At 49.5% G+C, this 23,404-nt stretch overlaps 1 protein-coding gene across 4 annotated transcripts in view; it reads right to left on the minus strand.

Annotated features, from left to right (window-relative positions):
• LOC142891805 (rho guanine nucleotide exchange factor TIAM1-like) overlaps positions 1–23,404 on the minus strand; it is a 49,371-nt gene that overhangs the window by 20,842 nt on the left and 5,125 nt on the right. For 2 of the 4 annotated variants that reach the window (XM_076031650.1, XM_076031646.1), the window contains exons 2-12: positions 13,176–13,281; positions 11,659–12,355; positions 10,958–11,241; positions 9,990–10,265; positions 9,676–9,907; positions 8,618–8,790; positions 7,980–8,204; positions 6,387–6,572; positions 3,639–3,785; positions 3,412–3,486; positions 876–1,046 (exon numbers count right to left, since the gene is read on the minus strand). In XM_076031650.1, the coding sequence (XP_075887765.1) occupies positions 876–1,046; positions 3,412–3,486; positions 3,639–3,785; positions 6,387–6,572; positions 7,980–8,204; positions 8,618–8,790; positions 9,676–9,907; positions 9,990–10,265; positions 10,958–11,241; positions 11,659–12,325 (2,436 nt within the window). In that variant the 5' untranslated portion in view covers positions 12,326–12,355; positions 13,176–13,281. The remainder of the gene's footprint in view (positions 1–875; positions 1,047–3,411; positions 3,487–3,638; positions 3,786–6,386; positions 6,573–7,979; positions 8,205–8,617; positions 8,791–9,675; positions 9,908–9,989; positions 10,266–10,957; positions 11,242–11,658; positions 12,356–13,175; positions 13,282–23,404) is intronic. The other 2 variants (XM_076031648.1, XM_076031649.1) reach the window with 2 other exon arrangements.

A 23,404-nucleotide genomic window follows, 5' to 3' on the forward strand; every position in this document is an offset into this window, starting at 1 on the left:
CGTGTTTGCCTCCACGGAGCTGTCAACATGCTGTAAAGCGAAGTGACTTTTACTGTCCTTACATAACCACCGGGGGGATTTTCTCCGCTCCTCTCTAAAGTTTTACGGGACTCGTTCCTCAAGACGGCAGGTGCCTGACAAAAGCTGCTGAGATGAATTATTTGCGCGGCTGTAACAGCTGTTGACGGTGATCCGCTCTGCCGGAGCGTCCAGGCGTGAGTGGGGGCGGGGCCCGCCAAGTTGTCGAGAAAGAGTTTTGGTCTGTAATTATCTCCCGTCTTGTTGGGTTGAGTTGCTATTGCTGGGTTTGAAAGGTCGCGTGCAAAAAAAAAGTCCTTTTTCATCCCTTGAGCAATGTTTTTGGAACATAATGTTCCTCGAGTCTGTGAACTTCCCAGAAATGATCCTTTACTTGTTTCGCTTGCTCCACTCTTCCGAAATTTGGCTCTTTGTAATGTCACAGAGGGCAACAATGCCTTTCTTCGCTTCGCTAGAAGAACCACTGCCAAGTGTTCTTGACTGTTTTGTAACTGGCTGTAAACAGAGGGCTAAATATGCTGTTTTCTGGAGATCTGTAGACTAGGATAAATAATTCACTCTTCTAGAGACCAGGATGAAAAATAAAAATGTGACAATAACTCCCAAACAGTGAAAATATGATAAAATGATGATATAACACATCATTATATAACTGTTGTGCTTTTTCTTTCTTCTTCAGAGGTGTTACTTTGTTTTGAAAGATGTAAAAGAGCTTGCAGGCGGCGCAGCGTCTCCTATAAATACACAACTAAGCCAGTGTAACGAGCATCAGCCACCCGGGTGTCAGATAATCGGGACCTGCAGCAGCGTCAGGTGCCGCTATCAGCGCGGCCCACCTTGCAGGTGGAGCTGAGCACATCCAGCGCCGTCTCCCCAGGCTGCACCACCACCAGGACGGGCCGATTGTTTGGGAGGCACACCCAGGAGGGCGCCAGGCACTCTGGGACCCAGATGTCGCTGTCTGCATGCTGCTGAGGAAGCGTCTTGGCAGCGCCGTCTCGCTCCTTCTGGAAAAAAAACAAAACAAGCGAGAGAGGGAGATGATTTCTGCTTCTGCCGGTTCCAGGCTTTGAAAGGAATGACACGCAGTCGACAGGGAGGACAGGGAGGGGAGGGGGAGGGGAGGGAGGGACACATAAAAAAATTATCAAAAAAATCATGAAGCAATTTTTGTACCCCTAAAGAAACCGTTTCCACTCAGATTAAACAGCCTGATGCCATGCAGAGCCGAGGAGGCCCGAGGGCAACTTGGGGTCCGATTACAGGGAAGAAAAAAAAATCTAATTCATTTGTGCTGATGAGAAGCCCTTGATATGATTGTCTGCCCCTGTGGCAGTGTGTGTGTGTGACAGGGCTGGGAGCTTCTGCGTGTGTGTGTGCGTGTGTGTGTGTGTGTGTGTGTGTGTGTGTGTGTGTGTGTGTGTGTGTGTGTGTGTGTGTGTGTGTGTGTGTGTGTGTGTGAGATGTGTAACCTCCAAAGCCATCAGCTTGACCTCCAACAGCCTGGCAGCCGTGACGGACCCTCAGACCTCACACTGTCTGTCATCGATACCTTATCTAATCCTTTCAGGTAACAGCATCCGCAAACTCCTTTATTCTCTCCATCCTCTGTCGTGCTCCCGCCCCCTCAACCTTTCCACCACCCCCCTACTTATTTTCTCCTCTCCTTCTGCCATCACTTGTCTTCAACCCCGGCGCATCGCTCCATCACATCGCTCCTCCCCATCTCCCATTCATGCCCCGCAATCTGCTGACCTGGAGGATCTGGCCTTGTGTGTGTGTGTGTGTGTGTGTGTGTGTGTGTGTGTGTGTGTGTGTGTGTGTGTGTGCAAGGGAGGGAAACTATACATGCATCACACACGCGTACATGCGTGTCACACAAACACAAACACAAACGGGTTTTTGCAAAACACACAAACACAGACAGGCGTGATTTTCTTTCTTCTCTCTCTCCGACGGAGAGAAAGAGACCCGGCGGCTGCGAGCGCCGCCTCCCACTCCCCAACTCCCTGAACTCCCCCCAGCCCTTCTCGGCACCATCTGGCTCCCCTCCTGGCCTCCCTTGGATGCCACTACAAGGTGGTGGTGGTAGTGGTGGTGGGGAGGGGGGGGGGGGGGTGTGGGGGTCCCGGGGAACACACACGATTCCCCAAAACAAACACGGGAGTGAATCCATCAGATGTGAGCCGAGGCTACTTGCAGGATCTCGCTGAACTGGGCTCCTCCCGCCCAAGCCTTGCCGAGCCTGAACGACACCCGGCCAGCTGAGAGGCGCGGCGTGGGAGGAAGCGAATCAATGTTGGGCGGTGCCTCCGACAGTCGCCGTCAGTCGCCGTCAGTCAGCGTCGCGGCGCTTTCCTGCTATGTGAGGAGTTCAGAGCGACGCTCCGACGCTCCTCATGAAATATGGAGCCGGCGCGCTCGTCCACGCAGGAGCCCATGGGTAGTTGGGCTTTCTTTTTTTTTTACCCTTACAGCTCACATAAACTCATTGAATTGTCTTTGATGTGAGAGAAGGCTCTCAGTGATCCCCCATCATGTTTCACTGTCCATTAACTGCAGCCACGGAGGAGACAGACACACCAGAGTCCAGATGGTTCCACCAAAGTGTCCGTTACTTTTGGTGTCGCATGTCTCTAATTTGATGAACCATCCCAACGCTGCCAATCTGGGTGTATCGGACCCAGTTTTTTCCCCCCCTATCTCTCTGGGTGGGATTAGCGGACAGAAATCCCTCCACTCGGCAGCCTGTGATGAAGCCGTGTCGCTTCTGAGCGGCAGTGAGAGGCGTAGAGAGGGAAAGGGCACGGCGGATGCAGCTTTTAAAGTTTTCATGGCCTGAGTAACTGGCTGCTCCCGCTCCTGCAGGAGGGAAGTGGGTGTCTGACAACATTAAAAGCAGGAGCTTGACCTCAAAGAATTACTCACCGACGCGGGAAGGGTGCAGGGATTTTGTCTGTCCTCTGTGTAAACCTCTCAACCCCCCCGCACTCCTCCAACCAGTGAGAGCCAGGCGGCAGGGGAAAGGATCTCGGTTAAGCGAGAGGAAAAATTCAGCGTCTCCGTCGGCCTCGGGCTCTTAAGGATCCCGCAATCCATTATACAAGAACAGAGCCTCATCAGGATTTAAATGTTTTGCTTGTGAGAAACGATCCAGCCTGCAGCTGCGCTTTCTGGAATCCGTCGCGAAGGGCAAACCACAGAGTGTGCAGGGGAACCCTCATGCTCAGGAAACCTGAGAAATGTGCGGACGTGGGCTCGCCGGCCACTTTGATAAGCACACCTTGCTACCCTTCACAAGAGTAACAGAGGTCTTCCAATAGTAAAGCGACAGGGACGTGTGCAGCGTCAGCGACTTAAAGGGGCTCTTACTGATTTCTCGCTGGCAGAGTCCTCAAACATGCGTTCCAGCGGCTTTTTCATGGGCTCCCTCCCATCGACAAACACCTGCAGCAGCACACACACACACACACACACACACACACACACACACACACACACACACACACACAAACACACAAACAGGGCAGAGTGCTGTGAGTCGCGCTGGTTGGTGTCACACGCTGGGTTTGGACTGACGAGCGTCGCTGCCACTGAACCTGGCTGATGGACGGATGCCCGCTGCTCTTTCTCTTGGAGACGGTGTCCAGGCCCCACAGGGAGGAGAAACGGCTGCGGCGCTTACTGAAAGTGCGCGGGACGGCCTGGTTGCGCTTCTTCATGCTGCTCTCCGTGCGCGCTGACACCTGTGACGGGGCAGAGACACGGCGAGAGGCGTCAGCAGGGTGTGATCAGGGAGCTGCGGTGGATGGAGGGAGGGATGGAGGGATGATTTCTTCGAGTGCTTTATTGTCATTTCTTTGTCTGATCTTTAAGACTAGCTTATGGCAATGCTCAGAGGGGTTAACTCACAAGGACATTTGTGTTTGTCTCTGCATTACAGGAGCATTCCGCTTGTCTGTGAGAGCGAATTCTGAGGCCTGCATGAGCGAGAAGGGTTTCAACCTTTTCAGAATGTGCTGTTTCGAATACAGGCGGAGAGACGGAGATGGCTGAAGGATGAAGGATGAAAATAGGCGGTAGGGAGGAGAGTGAGGCAGGGCTGAGAGAGGCTGAGGGGGAGACAGACAAAGGAAGTGAGGGTGTAGGCAGTAGGAAGAAGGGGGAGGGTCAAAGGAGCAGAGAGTCTTAAGCCTGTTTGTGGGAAAGTGCCGCAGGGATGGCAGCTTAGTAACAGACTTCCTATTGATCCACCAATCACAAAAAAACACCATCAACCTCTGATGTGTGAGAGCGAGTGTGTGTGTGTGCGTCTTTGGAATGGCCTACTTGTATAAAAACTGCACTACAGGTTTTTTTTTCCTCCTCTCCGCCACCTCTATCTGTTCTTGACCTCTGCTGCCTTTTGTTCTCCTGGATGATGTCGGTGTTCAGCCGCGTGACACGCGGCAGCGACACGCAACACGCAACACCTCTCCATCTACGGTGGCAGCGAGCTCTGTAACGCCGCATTCCCCACGTGCTCAAGGTGACAACACACTGAGCTAAGAACTTGGATCGGAGCCACGAGGTGAAAAGCTGTCAGCGTCAGCCGGTTTGTGGATAAAATGATCTGAATGTGAAGGGTGAAGAGAGAGAGTGGTGTGCAGTAATTCCGTAAATATTTGCCCTTCTTGGCATACTTGGCCTGTTGAGGAAGGGTTAAAAAAAAAAAAGAACAAGCAAAAACACGTTCCCCCACACCCACAATTTTGTTTGTGCTCTATCGTCGCAAAAAATAACTTTTTAAACTGAATTAAAAATAATTCACAGTTGAAATTAGAATTTCATTCAATGTTATTCCATTTTTTTATCTTTTTTTACTGAAAATGTGAATTTTTGCGTTGAACAAATCATTTTGAAAGCATACTGTTGATTTATTTTGAACACACAATCTTAGCCGTAGCCTTAAATGTAAACGTGAGGACACAGACAATGACAATATGTCACTGCTGTAAAAAGTCTTGAGATTTTCTATTCAAGAGAGAATCGAACTGGGGGGAGAATCTATGAGAAACGCCTTCAGAAAAAGAAAATTGTATAGCGACAAGACCAAAGGGACGATGAATTACTCATGACAGATGGCTCTGGCCCAGTTTGCACCGCAACATTTGGGGTATTTCTTTTTTTTTTTTTTTGAAGGTGTAGATTTGGGTCGATTTCCATTCCGAGCTCATGGAATTAAATCAATAAACTGCATATGGCCAAATTCTGCTGTGTGAAAAAAAATCCAACTTTTTGGCAAGGTGGCTTAAAGCAAAGCTGTGGAAGGTTTCTTAAAAAGAAATGCTTCCCATGCCAGCTGCCATGCAAGGCTAACACGTAATAAGTTTTTACTTCCTGCTCTGAGCAGCTGCACAACGGGAATCTGGCATGCCTCAGAGTGTCTGTCATTACAAAGAGCCAAGGCTGTGTAACACATAAATGCAGCCTTTATTTGTAATGTGATTAATGTAATGGCCTTCCATACCCATTATTTCACACGAGTCAACAGACTGAAAGTCCTTGCAGGGCTTCCTAAAGCTACTACTGCTAATGTTGCAATGCAAAAAACACGGATTTCGGACTTTTGTATTAAATACTTAACATTTAAGTGTAGTGACACAGTGAGAGTGCTCAAGGCAGCCCTCAAGTCAAGGCATGTAACGACAGACACGTCACATAATCAGTAAACACAGAGGGACAAGTAGCGCAATAACATTAGCATGCTAGCTAACGCTGACATCCGCTTCCTAGCAAATAGCATATGTACTGTGTGGTACTTGGTTTATTCATAAAATTCATAAAATTGTTGCCTTTACTGCCTTTATTGTCATCTTTGTCCAATTTTCAGTTAAAAAAGCAGCAGAGGATGAAGAGGAGATGGCGGTTTAACAACGCGTAGCGCAGTTAGCACCATTCATGTCAAGATAGGTGCGCCGCACAAAAAAACAAAACAACCTGCACTCCCTTGACGTGCACTGCATTTCAACATAGTGACAGAGGTATGTGACTTGCTAGACGGCTGAACAGTTACCGTAATGCTGTCAGGAGTGATTTTTCTCACCGTTGAGGCTCATTGACTCCAAGAATAGAAAAGTTACGCAACAGTGACAATGACACACTGCCACGGCTGAATAACCAAAAGCCGGCCTAATCCTCTAAAGCTGCTCTTTGGTTGCAAATAATTTTTGTGTGGCACAATAGGTGTTGCCGTACGTGAATAGCAGATGTTGTCTGTTGTCTGTTACTGATTTCCTTCATCCTCCTTTACTAAGCAACTAATAAGCAACTTCATGTGATCATGAGAATCATTGGCATTGTCGTACCAGTGCATGGAAAGAGGAGACGGAGAAGATGTTCAGCCGTCCCATGGCCAGCTTGGTGGGCCGCGAAGCGAAGCCCAGCAGCCGTTTGGGGTTGGGGGGCTCGCCGCCCTGCAGGCTGGCCAGGTAGCAGCGGCAGCGGAACAGATCCATGTGAAAACGCTCCAAGTTCTGCTCCCACAGGAAGATCTGAAAGGAAAAAAAGAGATTTCAAAGAGGAAAAAAAGATGGATTTGTGATTACGCAATGTGAGAAATGTGTGAAAAGATATGAAGTCAGCTGGTTATCGGGTCGGTTCGTGAGGAGGGAGATGTGGGAGTGCTGGAGCTGTCTGCAAAGAGCTATTACTCAGCAACAACCCGCTACTGGAGGGGGGGGCCGTGGGAGGCCGAACACACAGACTCACACAGACAAACTCCTGAAATTAAGTCGTCATTTGCTCCTGGATTAAGAGCATCAATATGGAAACAAATACTCCGACTTTCAAGTCTTCACATCGACATCAAGCTCAGGCCTCTCAACTTCCAAACATCCGCTTGCTTTGTGCATCACCGCATAGATAGCGATCTAATCAAGCCAAAGTCTTTTGATCCTTCAGAACAAGGCAACATGCCTTCGTGGAGAGCGATGAGTGTTTTCTCAGAAGATGGGAAACATTTTGCATGATTGAACACAACCACCTACTCTTTTGGTTTTTTTTTAATGGTGATATTCTTCTTGTACTTGCGAAGAATCAAGTACCACTACACAGCGAGGCAGCTACAGAGGATTGTTCAACGCAGGCACGCTCAGCCTCATTACCGAGGGCTCTTTCTTCTCCCTAATGCTGAAAGCACACGAGCGGCCACGAGGACAACAATGCGGCACGCAACGTTTTAGCAAAAGCCAAGCTTCGAATTCCAGTAGCGACTTGTTGTACAAGAGGCAGTAAAGATGGGCTACCTGCTGAATTAGAGTGCTGTGTACTTTATAGTACGTGCTGTAAATACTTTGTGGATGCGTGGCTGTCAACGAAAATGTATTTATATATTTGGAAGGAGTGACGGGAAGCGATTTGCTTTACCAACTCGTGTTTATCGAAGTTGTCCGATAAAGGAAAAATGTTTTTTTCAGTCACACTGAGTCACTGAATCAGTCACTGGGAGTGTGCAGAAATCCAAGCTGCACCCACTCCCGGCACAACTCAGTGATTCATTTATTCGCAGCTCAAACCCGTTGCAGCGAAGGAAAAGGGGACGATGAGTTGAAACAATGAACCAGAGCCGCTGTTGCTAACGCAGCCTTTCACTTGATATATATTTCCACCAAAGCAGTTAGAGTAGCAGTCGCACAACAGTGACGTGTCATCAGCTTTCTTCCTCTAACCACCAGTCGGTGAAAGAGATCAGAAAACGCACAAGTTCCAATGAACATTTTGTCCCAGCCAGTGGAGGCAGTAAAGGTCATTTAATGGTGTGAGAAGGCAGCCAAGTGGTGTGGAGAGCAGCTCGGGAGGAGATCCAAGAGTTTTCAACACCTGGTTCAGGTTTGAAACCGCAGGGGCCGTGAAGTGGGACTAATCTGCAGAACTAAATAAAGACGGCAGCGTCGGCATACCTGCTCCAGGATGGTCTTCCTCTTCTTGGTGTCCGTGACGGTGGACAGCTGCATGTCTCCCATCTTCTTCATCTTCTCGTCCATGTCGATCTTCTGCTCCAGCTTGCGGATCTCGGTGCGCAGCAGCCGCACCGTGTCCTCCCGGTGGTGCTGCCGCGCCAGAGCGGCGGCGCACGCCGAGTGGATGGCGGTGATCCAGTTCTCCAGCTCCGTCTGACCCGAGGTCTGGACCGGTGCGGTGGGGGGGAGGAAAGGGGGAGGGATCGAGAGGTGAAAACCTCTATTAAGAGCAACAATGCAAATACAGTAGGAAAGGAGATTCAGGATCTGCAAGAGGGTGTTAGCGCTCATCATCGTTTCGTTAACTTATCAGTCCCATTATTTGGCGAAATGTCAGGGTGGAGGCGGCGGCGCCGCCGGATCACTGTCGCCGTGTGACAGCGTGGCCTTTAAACATGTCACACATTACACAAACACACAGACACTGGACTGGCTTATCTCCCACACATGGCTAAATGTCACAGGCATGTATGCACACACACACTTACACACACACACATGCTCAACCCCCTAAAAGATGCAGCATGTCAGTAGGACGTACACCAGTGTGTGTGTGTGTGTGTGTGTGTGTGTCTCACCTGAAAGAGGAAAGCATCCCCGAGAGAGTTGCTAAGGCAGAAGACAAACTCTTTCTTGGGGTGTTCAGGCACAGCCTGGACGATGCTGTTCTCCACCCACAGCGCGTGTTTAGGGACGCTGTTGTGATCGATGCCGGAGCGGCCGTCTGACTCGTACAGGAAGAGAGTGCATCCTGGAAGACAGAGCAGGGGCACAGGAGTATAAATCTATAGCCGGTGCAGCTGTCATATTGTATATGCACTGCTTTGCATATGATTTTTTTTTTTACGCCTTTGAACAAGCCCGACGAGTGTCAGCTGCGGCGCCGAATCCAGCGTGCGACACCATCTACACAATAAGAAATAAAATCCCATTTCTGCCGAGGGGCTGCGTGTCAGGAAACAAGGAGGCGAAGGAGAGAGCGCAGCTGCACGCCAGCACCAGAGCGGATTAGACACAGACGCGGCCGTAAAATGAAATTGTGATGAGGCTGCGGAGGGTCCAGGAGCAGAGGTGACGGCCAAGGACACGGGCTGCGTCCGTGACGCGATTACACTCGCACGGCCAGAGAGGCAGCGCAGGTTGGGGCAGAGCTTGGCGGGAATCTGATTCTGACGGAGCAGCAAAGCAAAGCAGCCAGCACGATGCCGAGTTGAGATGTTAATTGATCATGTGCTGAAAACGCTGCTATATAATTTTCATCATTGTTTAGGCCAGCATTCCTCAACTGGGTCTTCATGGGCAGTTTTCCTTGTTTTTTTTTTTGTTTTTTTTGTTTTTTTAAATAAAATAAAAAATATATATTTATATATTAATAAGATACATGATATTTTCTTCATATGAGGATTATGACTGGATGACACCATTCTGTATTGTTGCACTATTTGTCTATTTTTGTGGAATAAATTTGGATCGCAACTTACAACAAAATAAGGATCAAAATGTGAGACTGCCACTGGTTTAGGCCACTTAACCATGTGGTTGTTAGAGGACCTGTGGTTTCTTCTTTTGATTGATTGATTGATTGCAGGCTGCGGGCAGCCAGTTTAGCACGGCAGTATGAGAGCCTTCACTGCACCTTTCAGAGAGACCCAGTAGTGCTTCCACTTGCGCTTGGTCGCCGGCTCCACCTTCTTGTTTTTCTTGTGCACCAGGAAGTTCTTCACGGCCAGAGCCCCGGCCTTCCTCACGGTGCCCTGGGCGCAGCCGGTCACGGCGTCCGAGGGGTAAGCGCTGCTGAGCGTGCCGCTGCTGCGCTCGTCGCTCACGGCCGAGCCAGCCTCCTCCGTGCACTCTTGGCCTCGGCGCGTCTGAAAACAAGGGAGAGCGGCGAGGTCAGTCAGGCTCCGCACGGCCGGAGGAGGGGTGAGGGTGCGTGGAAGGCGGACCCACCCAGGCTTGATTGTCCAACTCCAGCTTGCGGAAGTTCTCGTACACGCCCCCTCTGCCTGCCTCGCCGCCCCGGCCGTCTCCGCCGCCGGCGCTGCTGCTGCCGCTGTCGCTGCCATTGAAGACGCTGCTCTCGGCGGCCGAGTAGACGGAGAAGGAGGCCGACATGGCCTTGCAGCGCCGGGACACCAGCTCGCCGTCGCCATCTATCTCGGCGGCGACGCCGTCGATGCCGCTGTCACCGTACTCGCTGCCCTCGCCCAAAACCCCTGAGATGTCCTGCAGGAAATAAACAGGCTTTGAATGGATTCAATGTGGATAAATGCTGCGTCTCAAAGACTCACATCCTGATTCACCAAGACAAATAAGGAAGTGCAGAAAGAGTGTTTTTCATTTTAAAATCACCTCATCCATGTGTGTGTGTGTGTGTGTGTGTGTGTGTGTGCGTGCGTACAGGTGCCTCCATGCACCAGGAAGTGCACGGCTGCCTGTGAGTTGAAGGGGAGTATTGACGTTGAAAGTTTTTCTTCATGCTCCTCTCATTTCTACCAAACAGAAGCTGCTTCTGCTTCTCTTCTTCTCCCCCTTCTTTGTTTTGTTGTGTTGTCTCTCTATTTATATCCAGCGACGCCCACAGTCTGGCTGGATGAATTCATAATGAGCACTTAGGGTGTTGCAGGGTGCTCAGAGGTTTGGGGAATACGTTAAAAGAAGAAGCTGGTTCACTATTGCAGCACTGCCTCCTGGTTTGGGAACATTTTTATGTATTTTTTTTACCAGTGACACACTGGGAAAGGACCAAAAACTTTTTTCTTTTTTTCTTTCATAGTTCTTTACTGACGATCTACTATTTATTTCCAAGTGAATCCCTCGACCATTTTCTCTTTCGCTTTTGTCAACAACTTCACTTGTTTTTGTGGAGAAATTCCAATTAAAAAAAGGTCTGAATAAAAAAGAACAATCATGCCCACCTGAGTGGTCTGTGCGCGGCGTCCCTGGAAGGCGGGACACGGTGCCGGCGGGATGCTGAGCCCGGCCAGGCCCTCCGACAGGCAGTGGGAGCGGCGGCAGGGGAGCGTGAAGGCACCATAGCCGCCACCGTCCTCCTCGGCCGGAGACATCAGGCCCTCCTCGCCCTCGCCGTCCTCCTCGGCTTCTCTGCGGTTTTTGCCGTAGCGGCTCCTCTGGCCCCTGAGGCCTGGACTCTGCTGCTGGCTGCACAGATGGTCCAGGGACGAAGCCCTCTCGGCAGAGCCTGGAATGGTGCACAGAGGTGGTTAGGAGCACAGCAGTGAGTGTGTGTGTGTGTGTGTGTGTGTGTGTGTGTGTGTGTGTGTCAAGGTGAAGTCTTTTCAGAGCCAAATGAAACCTCCCTGCCTGAGCCTGTGTCCTGCTAACTGAATTTTTACATTTAAAAAGAATTGAACCTTATGCCATGTCAGCTTGTAAGCTGCCCCTCAGATTCAACAAATATGAAACAATTTTGCTACCTAAAGGACAGTGCAGATGAATTCAAAAACACTGCAAATCCTCATGGCTGTGATTTATGACCCTGTACACAACAGGGCGAGGATGAAAAACTCACTAAAATGTTTATCCAAAAATGCAAAGGTCTGTTGTTTCCTCTCTAAGAGACTTTTTCTTAGTATCTTCATCCCTCTGCCGTCCTCACCTGCGCTTCCACGAAGCCGTGTGAACTCCTCCTCCTCGTCTTCCTCCTCCTCCTCCTCTCCATCGATCATCTCCTCGGTGCTGGTCAGATGCTCCTGGCTCAGGTCCGACAGGGAGAACTCCAGGCTGTCCTCCCTCCACATGTCTGCCGACTTGGAGCGCTTCTTTTTGAAACTCCCTCCATCCCGCGAGCCCTCGGCCACGCGCTGCAGGTAGCGCTCCACCTGGCCGACGCCGTCTCCCTCAACCTCCCCCTCACCCGCAGAGTCCTCCCCGCCGTCCTGGGCGATGGTGTCTGCCTCCGAGGTCTCCGGAGTGGGCGTCGCCAAGAGGTCCTCGTCGTTCTGAAAGGACTCGGGTCTCATCGTCATGGCGACACGCTGGGTCCAGTGAGGGTTGACGCCGAACTCCCCGAACGCATCGGCCGCGCCGAAGGGATCCAGTCCGCTCTCCGCCAGGGACTGTGGGATACTGGGGGTGCTGGAGGAACGGGTGGAGGCTTCGGAGTTCCTGTGCTGCTTCTTGACCGAGGAGGAGTGGCGGGGACGGCGGGCGATCTGCTGCTTGCTGGAGAGACGGAGCGACCGGGAGGTGTGCTTGCGGGAAAGATGCCCAGTCACATCGCCGTAAAAACCACTGTCCCCATTCTGGCTCTCCACATTTCCCATGACTCAGCTGCGGGAACGAAGAAGACGCATCTGTGAATCAAACATGTTTTAGACAAGACGCACTTGTCAGTGAATCCCAGCTTGAAGGCAAAGAGAATCTTTATGGTTTTTGTGCCACATTAACTTTGTGTTTCTTTTCGCATGAAGCAGAGATGAAGACAACACCCCAGCCAACACCAGCCTTTAACAGTCAATATATGCATGGATACTGGTAGTTCAAGATTGTTTATGTGGACCCTTAGTTAGCTTAGGAAACACCAACGCACTAATGCAACTTGTGACATCATCATCTCTGGGAATTGGAGCAAGTAAAATAATCAAAAATATGGACTTTTCTGTGGCAGGTCAGCAGGGTCCAGCTTATGGTCATATAACTTTACGAGACATCAGTAAAGCCAGCGTTGCATAATAGACTGGGTTGACACAAGGATGGACCACCCAGTCCTTCCTCATTTCATTTCTGCTGTGAAAGTCTTTTCCTTCAACAAAAACAGTCAAACTTTTATTCCTCAACCCTTTCCCGAAAAAACACATAAAAAAAACCTGCTGATCGAGTTTGTGAGAACGTCCTGCTTTGCATTGTGTTACATAAGTGCAGAAAAATGCAGATTCAGCCTCTGCCAGATCAGTTGGTCCACTGTGAGTCACACATATCAAACCCACACCATCAGGTTCTCAGTGTGGGCTCAAACCGCTCAAACTGACAGCCTCACGAAAAAAGAAAAGACAGAAATCTCATCTAATGCTCAAAATCTGTTTAAAACACTGAGAATGAAAGCTTCAAACCACTCCGCAACACTCAGCCCCCAATAAGTCATTAGGGCAGAATTTTAGTTATAATTTCCGTTACCTGTGTTGAAGCAGCAGCATCACACGCTTCTCCAGATCAGTGCTGTGTCGTCTTGCACTGACCTCATGGTCCCAATACAGGCCTCACTGCGTCGCCTCACTCGGCCCTGGGAGGAAGAGAAGGCAACAGGAGCGTTTTTCATTGGAAGCTCCATCAACATCAAAGTGAGCCGACGTGTCAGACGTGCGTGGAGGAAACAGAGAGGAGACGTGGAGGGGAAGGTGCTTCTTAAAACCAGAGCAGGGGATCCGCCAGGGTTCGTCACACACAGCCGGCTGAAGTGGAGTTGAAAGGCGAGTTGTGAAGTTTACCGGGGAGGGAGACTATGATATATTTCTGTGTGTGACAACATGTGAGGATGAAAGGGAATAAAGAACAGGGTGGCCAGTCAAGCTGGAGGCGGGCGAGTGGCAGCAAGGCAAGCGCAGAGTGAGAAGAAAAAACAAAAACACAAATATTTGATCTTGTGGGTCTTCAAAAACAATGTGTGTGTGTGTGTGTGTGTGTGTGTGTGTGTGTGTGTGTGTGCGTTTATGCTGCAGGCTTTTTGAACTGCGCCGTGAATCTCATTGGCAACCTGAAGCCATGCAAGCATGCAGAGGCTCGTGCACGGAGGGAAGGACGGGGGTGGGGGGAGAAATGGGAAAACACCCCTGTTTCCCTGCAGACAAAGAGATGTGCTGGCACACACACGCACACACACGCGCACATGCGCACATGTCTGCACACATTGTTGGAAAAATGACAGAGGATGAAAGCGGCTTCCGAGCGTGATTTCCTACTTAAGACTTCATTAAATGATCCGTGCCAACGCGGCCTAATTTCCCTCCTAATTCCAGCGCCGAGCTGCTGGGCCTGATTTCCATAATGTGTCGTGCAGACTGCGCAGGTGTGCAAGTACCAGCACGTCGGCTGGCGTGTTTTGCACATATATTCGGTTAAGGCTGACATTGTAAATTGTGCATGAGTCAGACACACAAAAAAACATACAGATCTATAAATAGATTTTGTTCTTCCAAACACCTCTTAGCGCTTAAAGTTCAACGGTTTAGGACACAATCAATTCCTGTTTTCTCTTCGTTTGTATGGAGGCCATGGAGGATCAAAGCGAGGGCTCCAACCCTGTACTTGAAGGTGCAAAGTGCCGTGATTGACGCTGTCTCACAGTCAATATTAGGCTGTAGGGGCCACGGGCAGAAATCATTTGGCTGCCGTTCTGGAAAATCTAGCATTGAACAGTCAGGAAGCGGCAGCAGTCAGTCAGCACAATGATTATTCAAGTCTGACAACCCATTTATTTGCTCTCCAAACAAAGATTCTCCCTGAGGAATGCAGCAACTATTTTCATTATTAATTAAACTCGGGGAATTCTGTAAATCCGTTTAGGCTCTTATGGCCGTCAATCATCCCAGACCTCCAGGAAAGAGACCGTTTCGCAACAGGACAGTGGGATGTGGAGGAAACTGGGCTACACCTGTGAACGGCTGCTGTGAAGTCACACCAGCTGTTGAAATCAGCCACCGGGCTGCTCCTTTTGTTCTCACATTAGCTGAGCGAAACTGTTGCGTGCGTCAGACCTGAAATGTCACTCTGGCTCCACCTTTTATTCACTGCATAGACGACCCAACCGCCAGTAAACAAACACGGGAGTCGGGACAATTAGATGATTTGATGGCTGGTGCGCAATGTGTGTGGTTGAGAAGAAGGACGGAGCTCCCCGAACAAACAAATACTGTCTGATAATCTATGGCACGTCAGGGTGCTTTTGTTTTTGCAGTCCTTCTATATAAGACCAATATAAATAAAAAAATAAATACACAAATAAATAAATAAATAAATAAATAAATAAATAAGTCCATCCGACAACACAGGGGACATCAAACCAGCGCCTCTCCTCCGGCGGCGTGCTGTCTAAAATGTTCACTCTCCACCATGTTTTTTTTTGTTTGTTTGTTTTATTTTTCCTCTTCCTGTGCCCTGTAGCCAAGTGTGGGGGAGGGGGGAGGGGTATTGTGCAAGGAGGGAGAGGGGGTGCAGGGGAGGCGGGGTCTCTCTCTGCAAAAACCCACGTGGAGCTGAGAGGTGAGACCGGGCTGGAGGCAAAAAAACACGCACAGAAGAGGGACGAGCTGCAGAAACGGAAGAGGGATGAGAGTCTGACCGGGGGGGGCGGGGGGGGGGGGGGGGGGGGCAGTCTGATGCAGGAAAGTGAGGGAAAATGGTGGGAGGTGGAACTACAGAGAGGGAGACAGGGAGAGATGTGTGTGTGTGTGTGTGGGGGGGGGGGGGTCCTAATTGTTTGCGGGGCTTTGAGTGGATAAGTAGACATGTGCTCCGGCTGCCTCTCTTCAGCCTTAATTGAGGGAGCCGAGACAAAAGGGGAAACGTAATTATTCGCTGCCTCTCTCTCCGTCTCCTGCTCTCCCAGTGTTAACAACACACTGAGGGACAGCGTGTGCGTTAACATAATGGTTGGCACAATAGTGACGGCAACAGCGGTGGCAGCAGTCTCACTTATATGCGCATGGACCCCAATCTTGAATATGTGCGCGCACACACACACACACACACACACACACACACACAGAGGATAAATATTGTTTTGAGGGTTTTACTAAGAACCCAAACAGTCAAACAAAGAACATTTCACTATATGCAAAGGAAACACCATGGGTGTGAGGTAGTTACTGATAGACGGATTTATTGGTTCTTCCTCATCCAGCCAACCTCTGTGTCTACTGGATCCTCACCAGAAGGCAAAGGATGATGGGTCGGCATTGACCGGTGCCCTACTTGCCTCTGCACTGTTTTACTGTGGCTGAACAAAGAAAAGTACCTTTTGCACTCAGGATGGCACCATGGTGCAGCCATCAGCACTTTCCCATCAAAAGCAGGAGGGATGCAGGTTCCATTCCACCACAATGTCAGTTTTCCACTCTGTGTTTGAAACGGCACATCCGCTGTTTTCTAAGCTCAGACAGACAAGAGCTTCTTTTTCTGTTGTGATAGAAGCAAAAATTGGTGACGGAGCTTACAGCGCTGCTTTGGAACGACGACACTGTCGGAGGCAACGCCGCACTTAGGCTGTCACATTGCCACAGCCGTGCTGGTGAAGATGCTCGAGCCTGTCGGCATTCGTGTCTTTTATCTCGCAAACATGCATCCAGGTGAGCTGGTAGTTTTCCAGAATGCACTGCGGCACAAAGGCAGAAATCATTCCGGCCGTGCGCTCACGCACACACACACACCTGCGGAAACCCAGTCAGAAGCGCGAGCAGGTACTCTGTCTGACTCACACAAAGGCTTTCCCACACTCTCCGGAAACATACCAAAGGCCTGTCACAACAGTCAGGGAACAGACACACCCTGCATCCACCTCGCCAACCTTTTCATTCCTGCACCTGTCTACAGCGCCTTGCCAAGTCAACATAAGGTTCAGCCCTGCAGATCCAAAATCACGTGTGACGTGGGTCCGGACTACTTGTACTGGCGAAAAAGCCAAACAAACTCTTTTAGGGCATGTGAGTCGGCACGCTGGAGTGACAACTAATCCACTTACGTAATGGCTGAGAAAAAAAGCAAAGAGAGGAAACAGGAACAAAGGCAGTTCCTTTGCTTCAAATACCTGAATTCAACTAGCGATTCTGTACATAGAGCACTGAAACCTTTCAAAGAACACAATGCAGTTTTACCTTCTTCTTCTACCATCCTTTGATCTTCTTTGAAAAGAATCTTCAGCTGCTGTGGAAGGGCTGCTTACACGTCCATCGTGGAAAGTTTCACCCGCTCGTCGTATTCTCACTGGTGAATGACTGGACCAATAGTGTCGACTACATCAAGGACCCAAAGTAATCCCAAGTCTTTGTAAATTAACAGAGGGAGCTCCTTTAGTGTAAACCGTGTACTTGCCAAAGCTTAGAAATTATTCATCCATGACCATGTCCTCGTGTAAAAGTTTGACCCATGACGATTCCCATTATTCAACCCATGAGAACGGCCAACAGCAACAGTAAAATCCGGACAGAGACAGCAGCAACGCTGACACCAGAGAGGGGATCGGTCCAGACGCCTCAGTAACAAGAGAACTCTCCCAGTGTGACTGATCTCCCCGACCTTTTCACTGGACCCCCCACCGTGACCCCTGCTGACGGGCCCTGGAGCGCACGATGCGGACGCCGGAGCGAACCCTTCCCTCGGGCTCCTTTCCCGCACCTTTGGCCTTTCTTTGCATTAATGGTTACATCACCTAGGGACCCGGGGGGCAACTGAATGAAGTCAGTATAACAGGCACTCTGGAGTAGAGATGGAGGGGGGGTCAACAGAGGAATGTCTGGATGAGAACATCATTCCAAGGAAGTCGGATTCTCACCAAAGTGTGACGGGAAGAAAGCATTGCCGCGCTTACTCACTTGAATGCACGCCTACTATAAATACCTGCAAATAAGCCCACAGACGTGCATGCAGGGGGCGTCCTTGTTTGTGGCGAAAGATGACGCGCCGTGAATAACGCGAGGGACCGAGACTAGTGGTTCGACGGTCCAGTGAGATTTTTTCATGCCACTGTTTTTCTGCTCACAATTGAGGGGCTACATCCACGTGCTGAGAAGATAACGGTCAGATGTGCGGAGGGGGGAAAACGGCATGCCAAAGAGTGGATGTGTGCACTCCACAGCCTCTCCGAGAGAGGACGGTCAGAGACGTAGCGGGTGGAGGAGAGACGGAGATTAGCTTCTTATTCATCCTTTTGGGATCTGACAAGACAAGTGCCGCCTCATCCCCCACCCCCTTTCCTTCTTCTTAGCTTAGACATACACACACACACGCGCGCGCACATGCATACACACACAGACAGGCACTCGCACAAACACCATGCCCGCGAGGCTTCCGCTCAAATCAGACATTAATTTCTCTTTAACTGGTGAGAGACACGTCATAATTTCCTTCCTGTGGAGCTCTTTCATTTGGAGGCCACAGCGAAGCGCAGCGCCCCAGTCTGACAGGGAGGAAATTAAATTGTTATTTGGCATGTGCTACCTTCTTTTGTTATCCCTTCAAAGAGAAATAACGGGTATTTTTTCATGACCGCGCTGACGGTAACGAGGTTGTAATTATGATCTTTGAAAAATCTGGAGGGTAGAGCAGGGTGTCATCTACAAATGGAGTGAGACCAAGGACTTTGGTTCAGTGTGTTTGTGTGGCATCGGCTGCGTCTAAAATGCGAAGGGATAAAGAGGCGGAGGCATCCAGCCAGGCAGACAGTTCCCTCCACTGCACTCCTCAAGTGTCACTAACTTCATTAAAATCGCCTCCTTCCCCTCACTCGCCGCTTACAGTGTACGCTCCTTAACTCAGATTTCAGCTGACTGTCTCCGCAGCACGGAGCAGTCGGGGGATTACCATATTTTAAAGAAAATCCCCCGAGCGCAAGTCCTCTATTAAGCGTGATGCCCGAGAGGGAGTCAATGGGAATGTGCCGCTTCTGGCGTTCCAGTCAGGAGCCGCCGCTGCCACCAGCGATTGCGAAGTCAGCGATCAGTGAGGCCTAGCATGAATTCAAAGACAAGAAGCTCTATAGATTTAACTCAGCCTATATGATCCCAGAAGATGTATGTTTTAATATTGTGCTTTCACTCTCTAAGGATCACAGGCCATTCCATTCTCCAACGTCGTCCTCAGACGAGGGAAAAGATCAAGGAGTGCAGGCTTAACTTAAATCCATCTTTGGATTTCACATGTAGGTTACTATGCTGCTGGAAATTCCCTTGTTTATACACTGCAGCCACACAATAGGGCAGGTAACACCTCCCCTTTTAATGTTGACGACTCAGCTCCATCTTCTCGCAAGGCCTCAATCAACAGCCAAAGGACGGGATTGTGGACGCAATCGTGTCTGAAACACCAAAACCAGCCAATGGCGGGGAAGGGGGAGGGGCAGTCATGGGCTTATTTTGCAGCAACAAACATTGTGAGCGGCACTAAAAAAGAAGCGCTGTGTAATTATCCAGGAGGAGCGGGATGCTGTGCTGACTGTGCTCCACATTCATCTGGTAACTGTAGAAACCTTGCGGGGGGGTTGGGGACACCGCCTGAGGGCGGAGCGGCTGGAAGAGCACGAATGAGCTGGAGGAAGAAGAAGACGTGGTCGCATATTGATTCAAAAACGGCACACAGGCGGCACTACAAGACTTCAGGCAGCGAAGTGGCAAATGGAGCCGGCGCATGGTGGCTCCACTTTCAGACCTCGGCACCAGACCGCACCAAGCCACATTCTTTGTGAACAATAAAACAGACCTTTTAAATTCACTGAACGTCTGTCAGGGAGGAAAATACAGAGGGTTTCTTTTGACGTTGCCACCGCGGATGTGCAAGAATCTTAAGCAATGTTGTCGCAATGTTGATAGGAACACAGTTGCACAATGACTCCCTACTGAGTGACAAGAAAAAAAAAAAGAGTTTTCTCATCCGGTGTTAGGTCATTCCTAGAAGCGCCACCGTTGATGTTCGGAAAGCCGAAAGGTTTTGGCTGTCGTCAATCTTTCACCAGGCTTCACAGAGGTTTCCTCTCTCTTTTCTGCCTCTGTTTGGGAGTTTTCCATTATTTCACGGCCCTCTGCCACATTTCTGCTTGGAGGACTTTTGACAGACGGCTGCATTTCTCAATATCACAGTGGCACAAACTGACAAGGGTGTTTCTGTTGGCGTTTTTTGTAGGGATTTTATGCGTCATGCACAAGTTGCGCCTGTTTTTGTTTTTCTCCTTTTTGCCATCTGAGTTGCGATCCTCTCGGTCCGGTTGACATGGCAATAAGGGAATGAACTGGGGTAGGACGCACTTCCCTTGAAGGGCAGTTAAGCCGGACATAACTGGAACAGAATGTGAAGTTGTGCCATCTTGAAAGGGGGGGTTCACCCTATTATTGGCTGTTTTTTCCTCTCTCTTTTGCGCTAAATTGAGCTGTTAAAGTGTGGAAACAAATAAACTCAGGACACAGCAGGGCTGGAGAGAGCAGAGGAAACCCGAGCCAGTGAGAATGGCGCCAAATTGGTGGGTAATACCTTCTCTTCTGCTGAAAGGACAGCGAAATAACAGGGCGGATGAGTGAGAGGGGGAGAGGATAAGAGGGTTTTAGGCAAAGGTAGACTGACTGAGGTGGCAGGTTGAGACGAGTGGGGGTGGGGGGATAAGAGCTTGGAGAGAGAGGCTCTGGGGGAAAAAAGAAAAAAAAATATCTCATGGTGTTGAAAAGGGGGATGAGAGGCTGTTAGAGCTGTGGGGAGGCGAAGGAATGGAGAGACAGGCCACAGGTAGGAAAGATGAAGAGTGTGTGTGTGTGTGTGTGTGTGTGTGTGTGTGTGTGTGTTACATGAGAGGTAACGCTGATAGGTCCTGGAGGGGTGGAGGGTGGGGCTGATGGAGATAGATGTGTCGGGTCAAAGCAGAGCGGATGTGAACAGGCTCAATTGGCCGCTTCTAAGGGCATGCCTGCAGAGAGGCCTGTCTTGTTGTTGTGGAGGTTTGTTGGGGGGCAGGCAGAGTGTTTATCTGTAAGGGAGACAGATGGAGTGGCGGTAGTGGTGGTGGTGGAGTAAGTGGTGGAGGTGGGTTGCCAGTGGTGTGTCTACGAAAATAAATGGCACGCTTTGAAAAATAGCTTCCCATTGAGTATTGAAATTGATCCCTTTATGTGCAAGATTAAAGTGTTTCAAATGATGAACACTGTTAATCTTCAGTGGTTAGAGCAGTTCAACTAGATTAATTTACTGCCTTAGTGGACATGAGGAGACACAACAAGGTCACAGTGAGAGGCAACCCAGAGGGAGCGAAAGCTGAAGGGATTGCAGCGGGAGGTGGGAGAGGAAGTTTTTTTCATTGTTTTTTTTTTTTTTTCAGTGCATCCCTGCACCTGAGTCAACAGCAGGCGCTCACAAAACAAAGGGCCCCTTTTTCTGAAGACGAGACAGAAGACAGCGTGTTGTAGGAATGTGGCGGTCAAACAGCAGCTTGCTGTTGTCTCAGCAGACACAGAGCAACGAAACAAGTGCGCAAACAGGATGGCTGGGCAGTTAATGTGTTCCGTGCACACACATGGACCTAAGGCGCATCACAACGGCCCATTGAAAACTTGTCACCATGGCTGGCTTGAGTGGCCTCAGCTAGCTGGTCAATAACTTGCAATAGCTAGCGCGCTAATGGCATTATATAACTTTATGTGGTGCCACCAATAGTGACGATTGTATGTACAGTGCCCATTGGTACAATGCTGTGCTTAATTTTTTTACATACTTCTTAGTAAGTACAAATGTATGCACTCAAATTAAAAAGTAGTATTTACTTATAGTAGGAGGAGGAGGAGGAGGAGGAGTAGCAACAGCAAAAATCAGTCCATAGGTGTGCGAGTGGAGAGGCCTACGTTTCAAGCGTAGTCGCCGTGCCGTTGTCATTTGAACCACTTGTCTGTTTACAAAAAAGTGAACGGCCCTCCTACCGTCATTCATTTGTGTCCTTTTCATGTTTTAGATGCAAACAGACCAGTACACAGTACACAGTCAGGAAGGTGTGACAAATGACTGATTGCACTCATAAACTGCCTCATCATTGCTGCACATGCCATACCTACCTTTACTTCATCTGAGATCACTTTAGTTCTTTTTTTTTTTTAAACAAAAAACAAAGTTTTGGAAACAAAGCATAAGAAAAACAAAAAAAACTGAACACTGGTTTCAAGTAGTTGGGTTTCTAAGGTTTCAACTATAGCGGCAGTCAATGGTCAACTGTTTAACATAAACCAGTGTGACAAGTGTGAACACTGAGGGCAGTTTGTTGTAACACTTGGTAATTCAAATGTAAATTCTATAACAAGCATGGTTATTTTAAGAGGCCAGTCAGGGTTGTGTATAGTAATTAACTCATGTCAAATCTTGCCTGTGATCTAACAAGATGCACGGCTTTCTTTTGTTTTAAAAGCTTGATTTTTCATTCTGAGCACTGATGGAGCAGCCGCCCGCACAAGACTAATCTTCCTAATAATGTTACAGATGAAGAGAAAATGGCATGTTTAGCCCTCTGTTTACAGCCCTCAGTTAAAAGAGATCACTGTTTTAGCTCCCTGCTAAGAGGCGGTTTCAGACAAAGAACGAGAGAACAGGCACCCCTGGTAAAGTTGTTTGAAAAAATGTATTTTTTCTTGATACCCTTTGAAATTCATCACTCAGATTCTTTCTTGAAATTGCTACGATAGTGTTGTTTGTTGTTGCTTGAACGCTATAACTGCCTTTCCAAAACACAATAAGAGGTTGGAATGGCGTACGGTCGCAGGAGCAGGCAGTGAAATTGCAATACTGCATTTTACCTCTGCAGGCCAAATAAAGTGTTTCTGCGACTGTGCTTTACCTATTGATGAAGGTGCGGTTAATTTTTCATGATCAAAAAGAGGGAAGAATGCGGCCATGGGTGAACAGAAGGTCATCATTCGTCGTGGAGGTAATTTGGAACGGGACTCTGGTCACGTTAGCGATGCCTTTCAGCCCCTTTTAAAAGGTTTCTCCTGACACACATATATACACACACGCACTAACACCGTCTCTTAGCCGGCCGGGGATGTCAGCGAGGTTGGAGGCGTGTTCGCCGTCTCCTCGGTGGATGAGGTTGGATCTAGGTCAATGGGTTCTGTTTCCTGTGAGTTGAGCTGCGGCGGAGGCTGGAGCTGTGGGTGGTGGTGGTGTTTGAGCGCTGAGTGGTGACGGTGAATAGAGCACCCCCCCCCACTGCCCGCTGCATTAGTGACCTGTATAAGCTCCGCACGACTCGCTGACATGTGAATGGCGGCCTGAGGGGAGAGGACAAAGGCAAACCTGACCACACACGTGCACACACGTCCTCTGGCCTGAGAGCTAATGCACCAGGCGACAATGGCGAGAAAAAGAACACAGTCAAGTAGAAACCTTACACGGCACTAAACTCACCAGGGCTTTTATTCTTAAAGAACCCCGCCGCCCTCACCCCCACCCTCCAAGAGGCCGGAGACGGAAAGAAAGGAAGGAGCAAAATCCACCCACGCTCTTCTGTTTTTCTTTCTTGCCACATATTCACATGCATATTTGCACATGCACACACTTCCAAGTGCGCTACATAGGCCTTTTGAGAGCGCCTTGTGCAATCCCACTGCATCACTTCCAGGTCAGCGGGCAGGAAGCGCCCAGTGACTCCGCGATGCACACGGAGTCGCCGG

This window comes from Nelusetta ayraudi, unplaced genomic scaffold (genome assembly GCF_046127955.1).
Source record: "Nelusetta ayraudi isolate G7.1 ecotype Tasmania unplaced genomic scaffold, CSIRO-AGI_Nayr_v1 ptg000033l, whole genome shotgun sequence".
Lineage (NCBI taxonomy): Eukaryota > Metazoa > Chordata > Actinopteri > Tetraodontiformes > Monacanthidae > Nelusetta > Nelusetta ayraudi.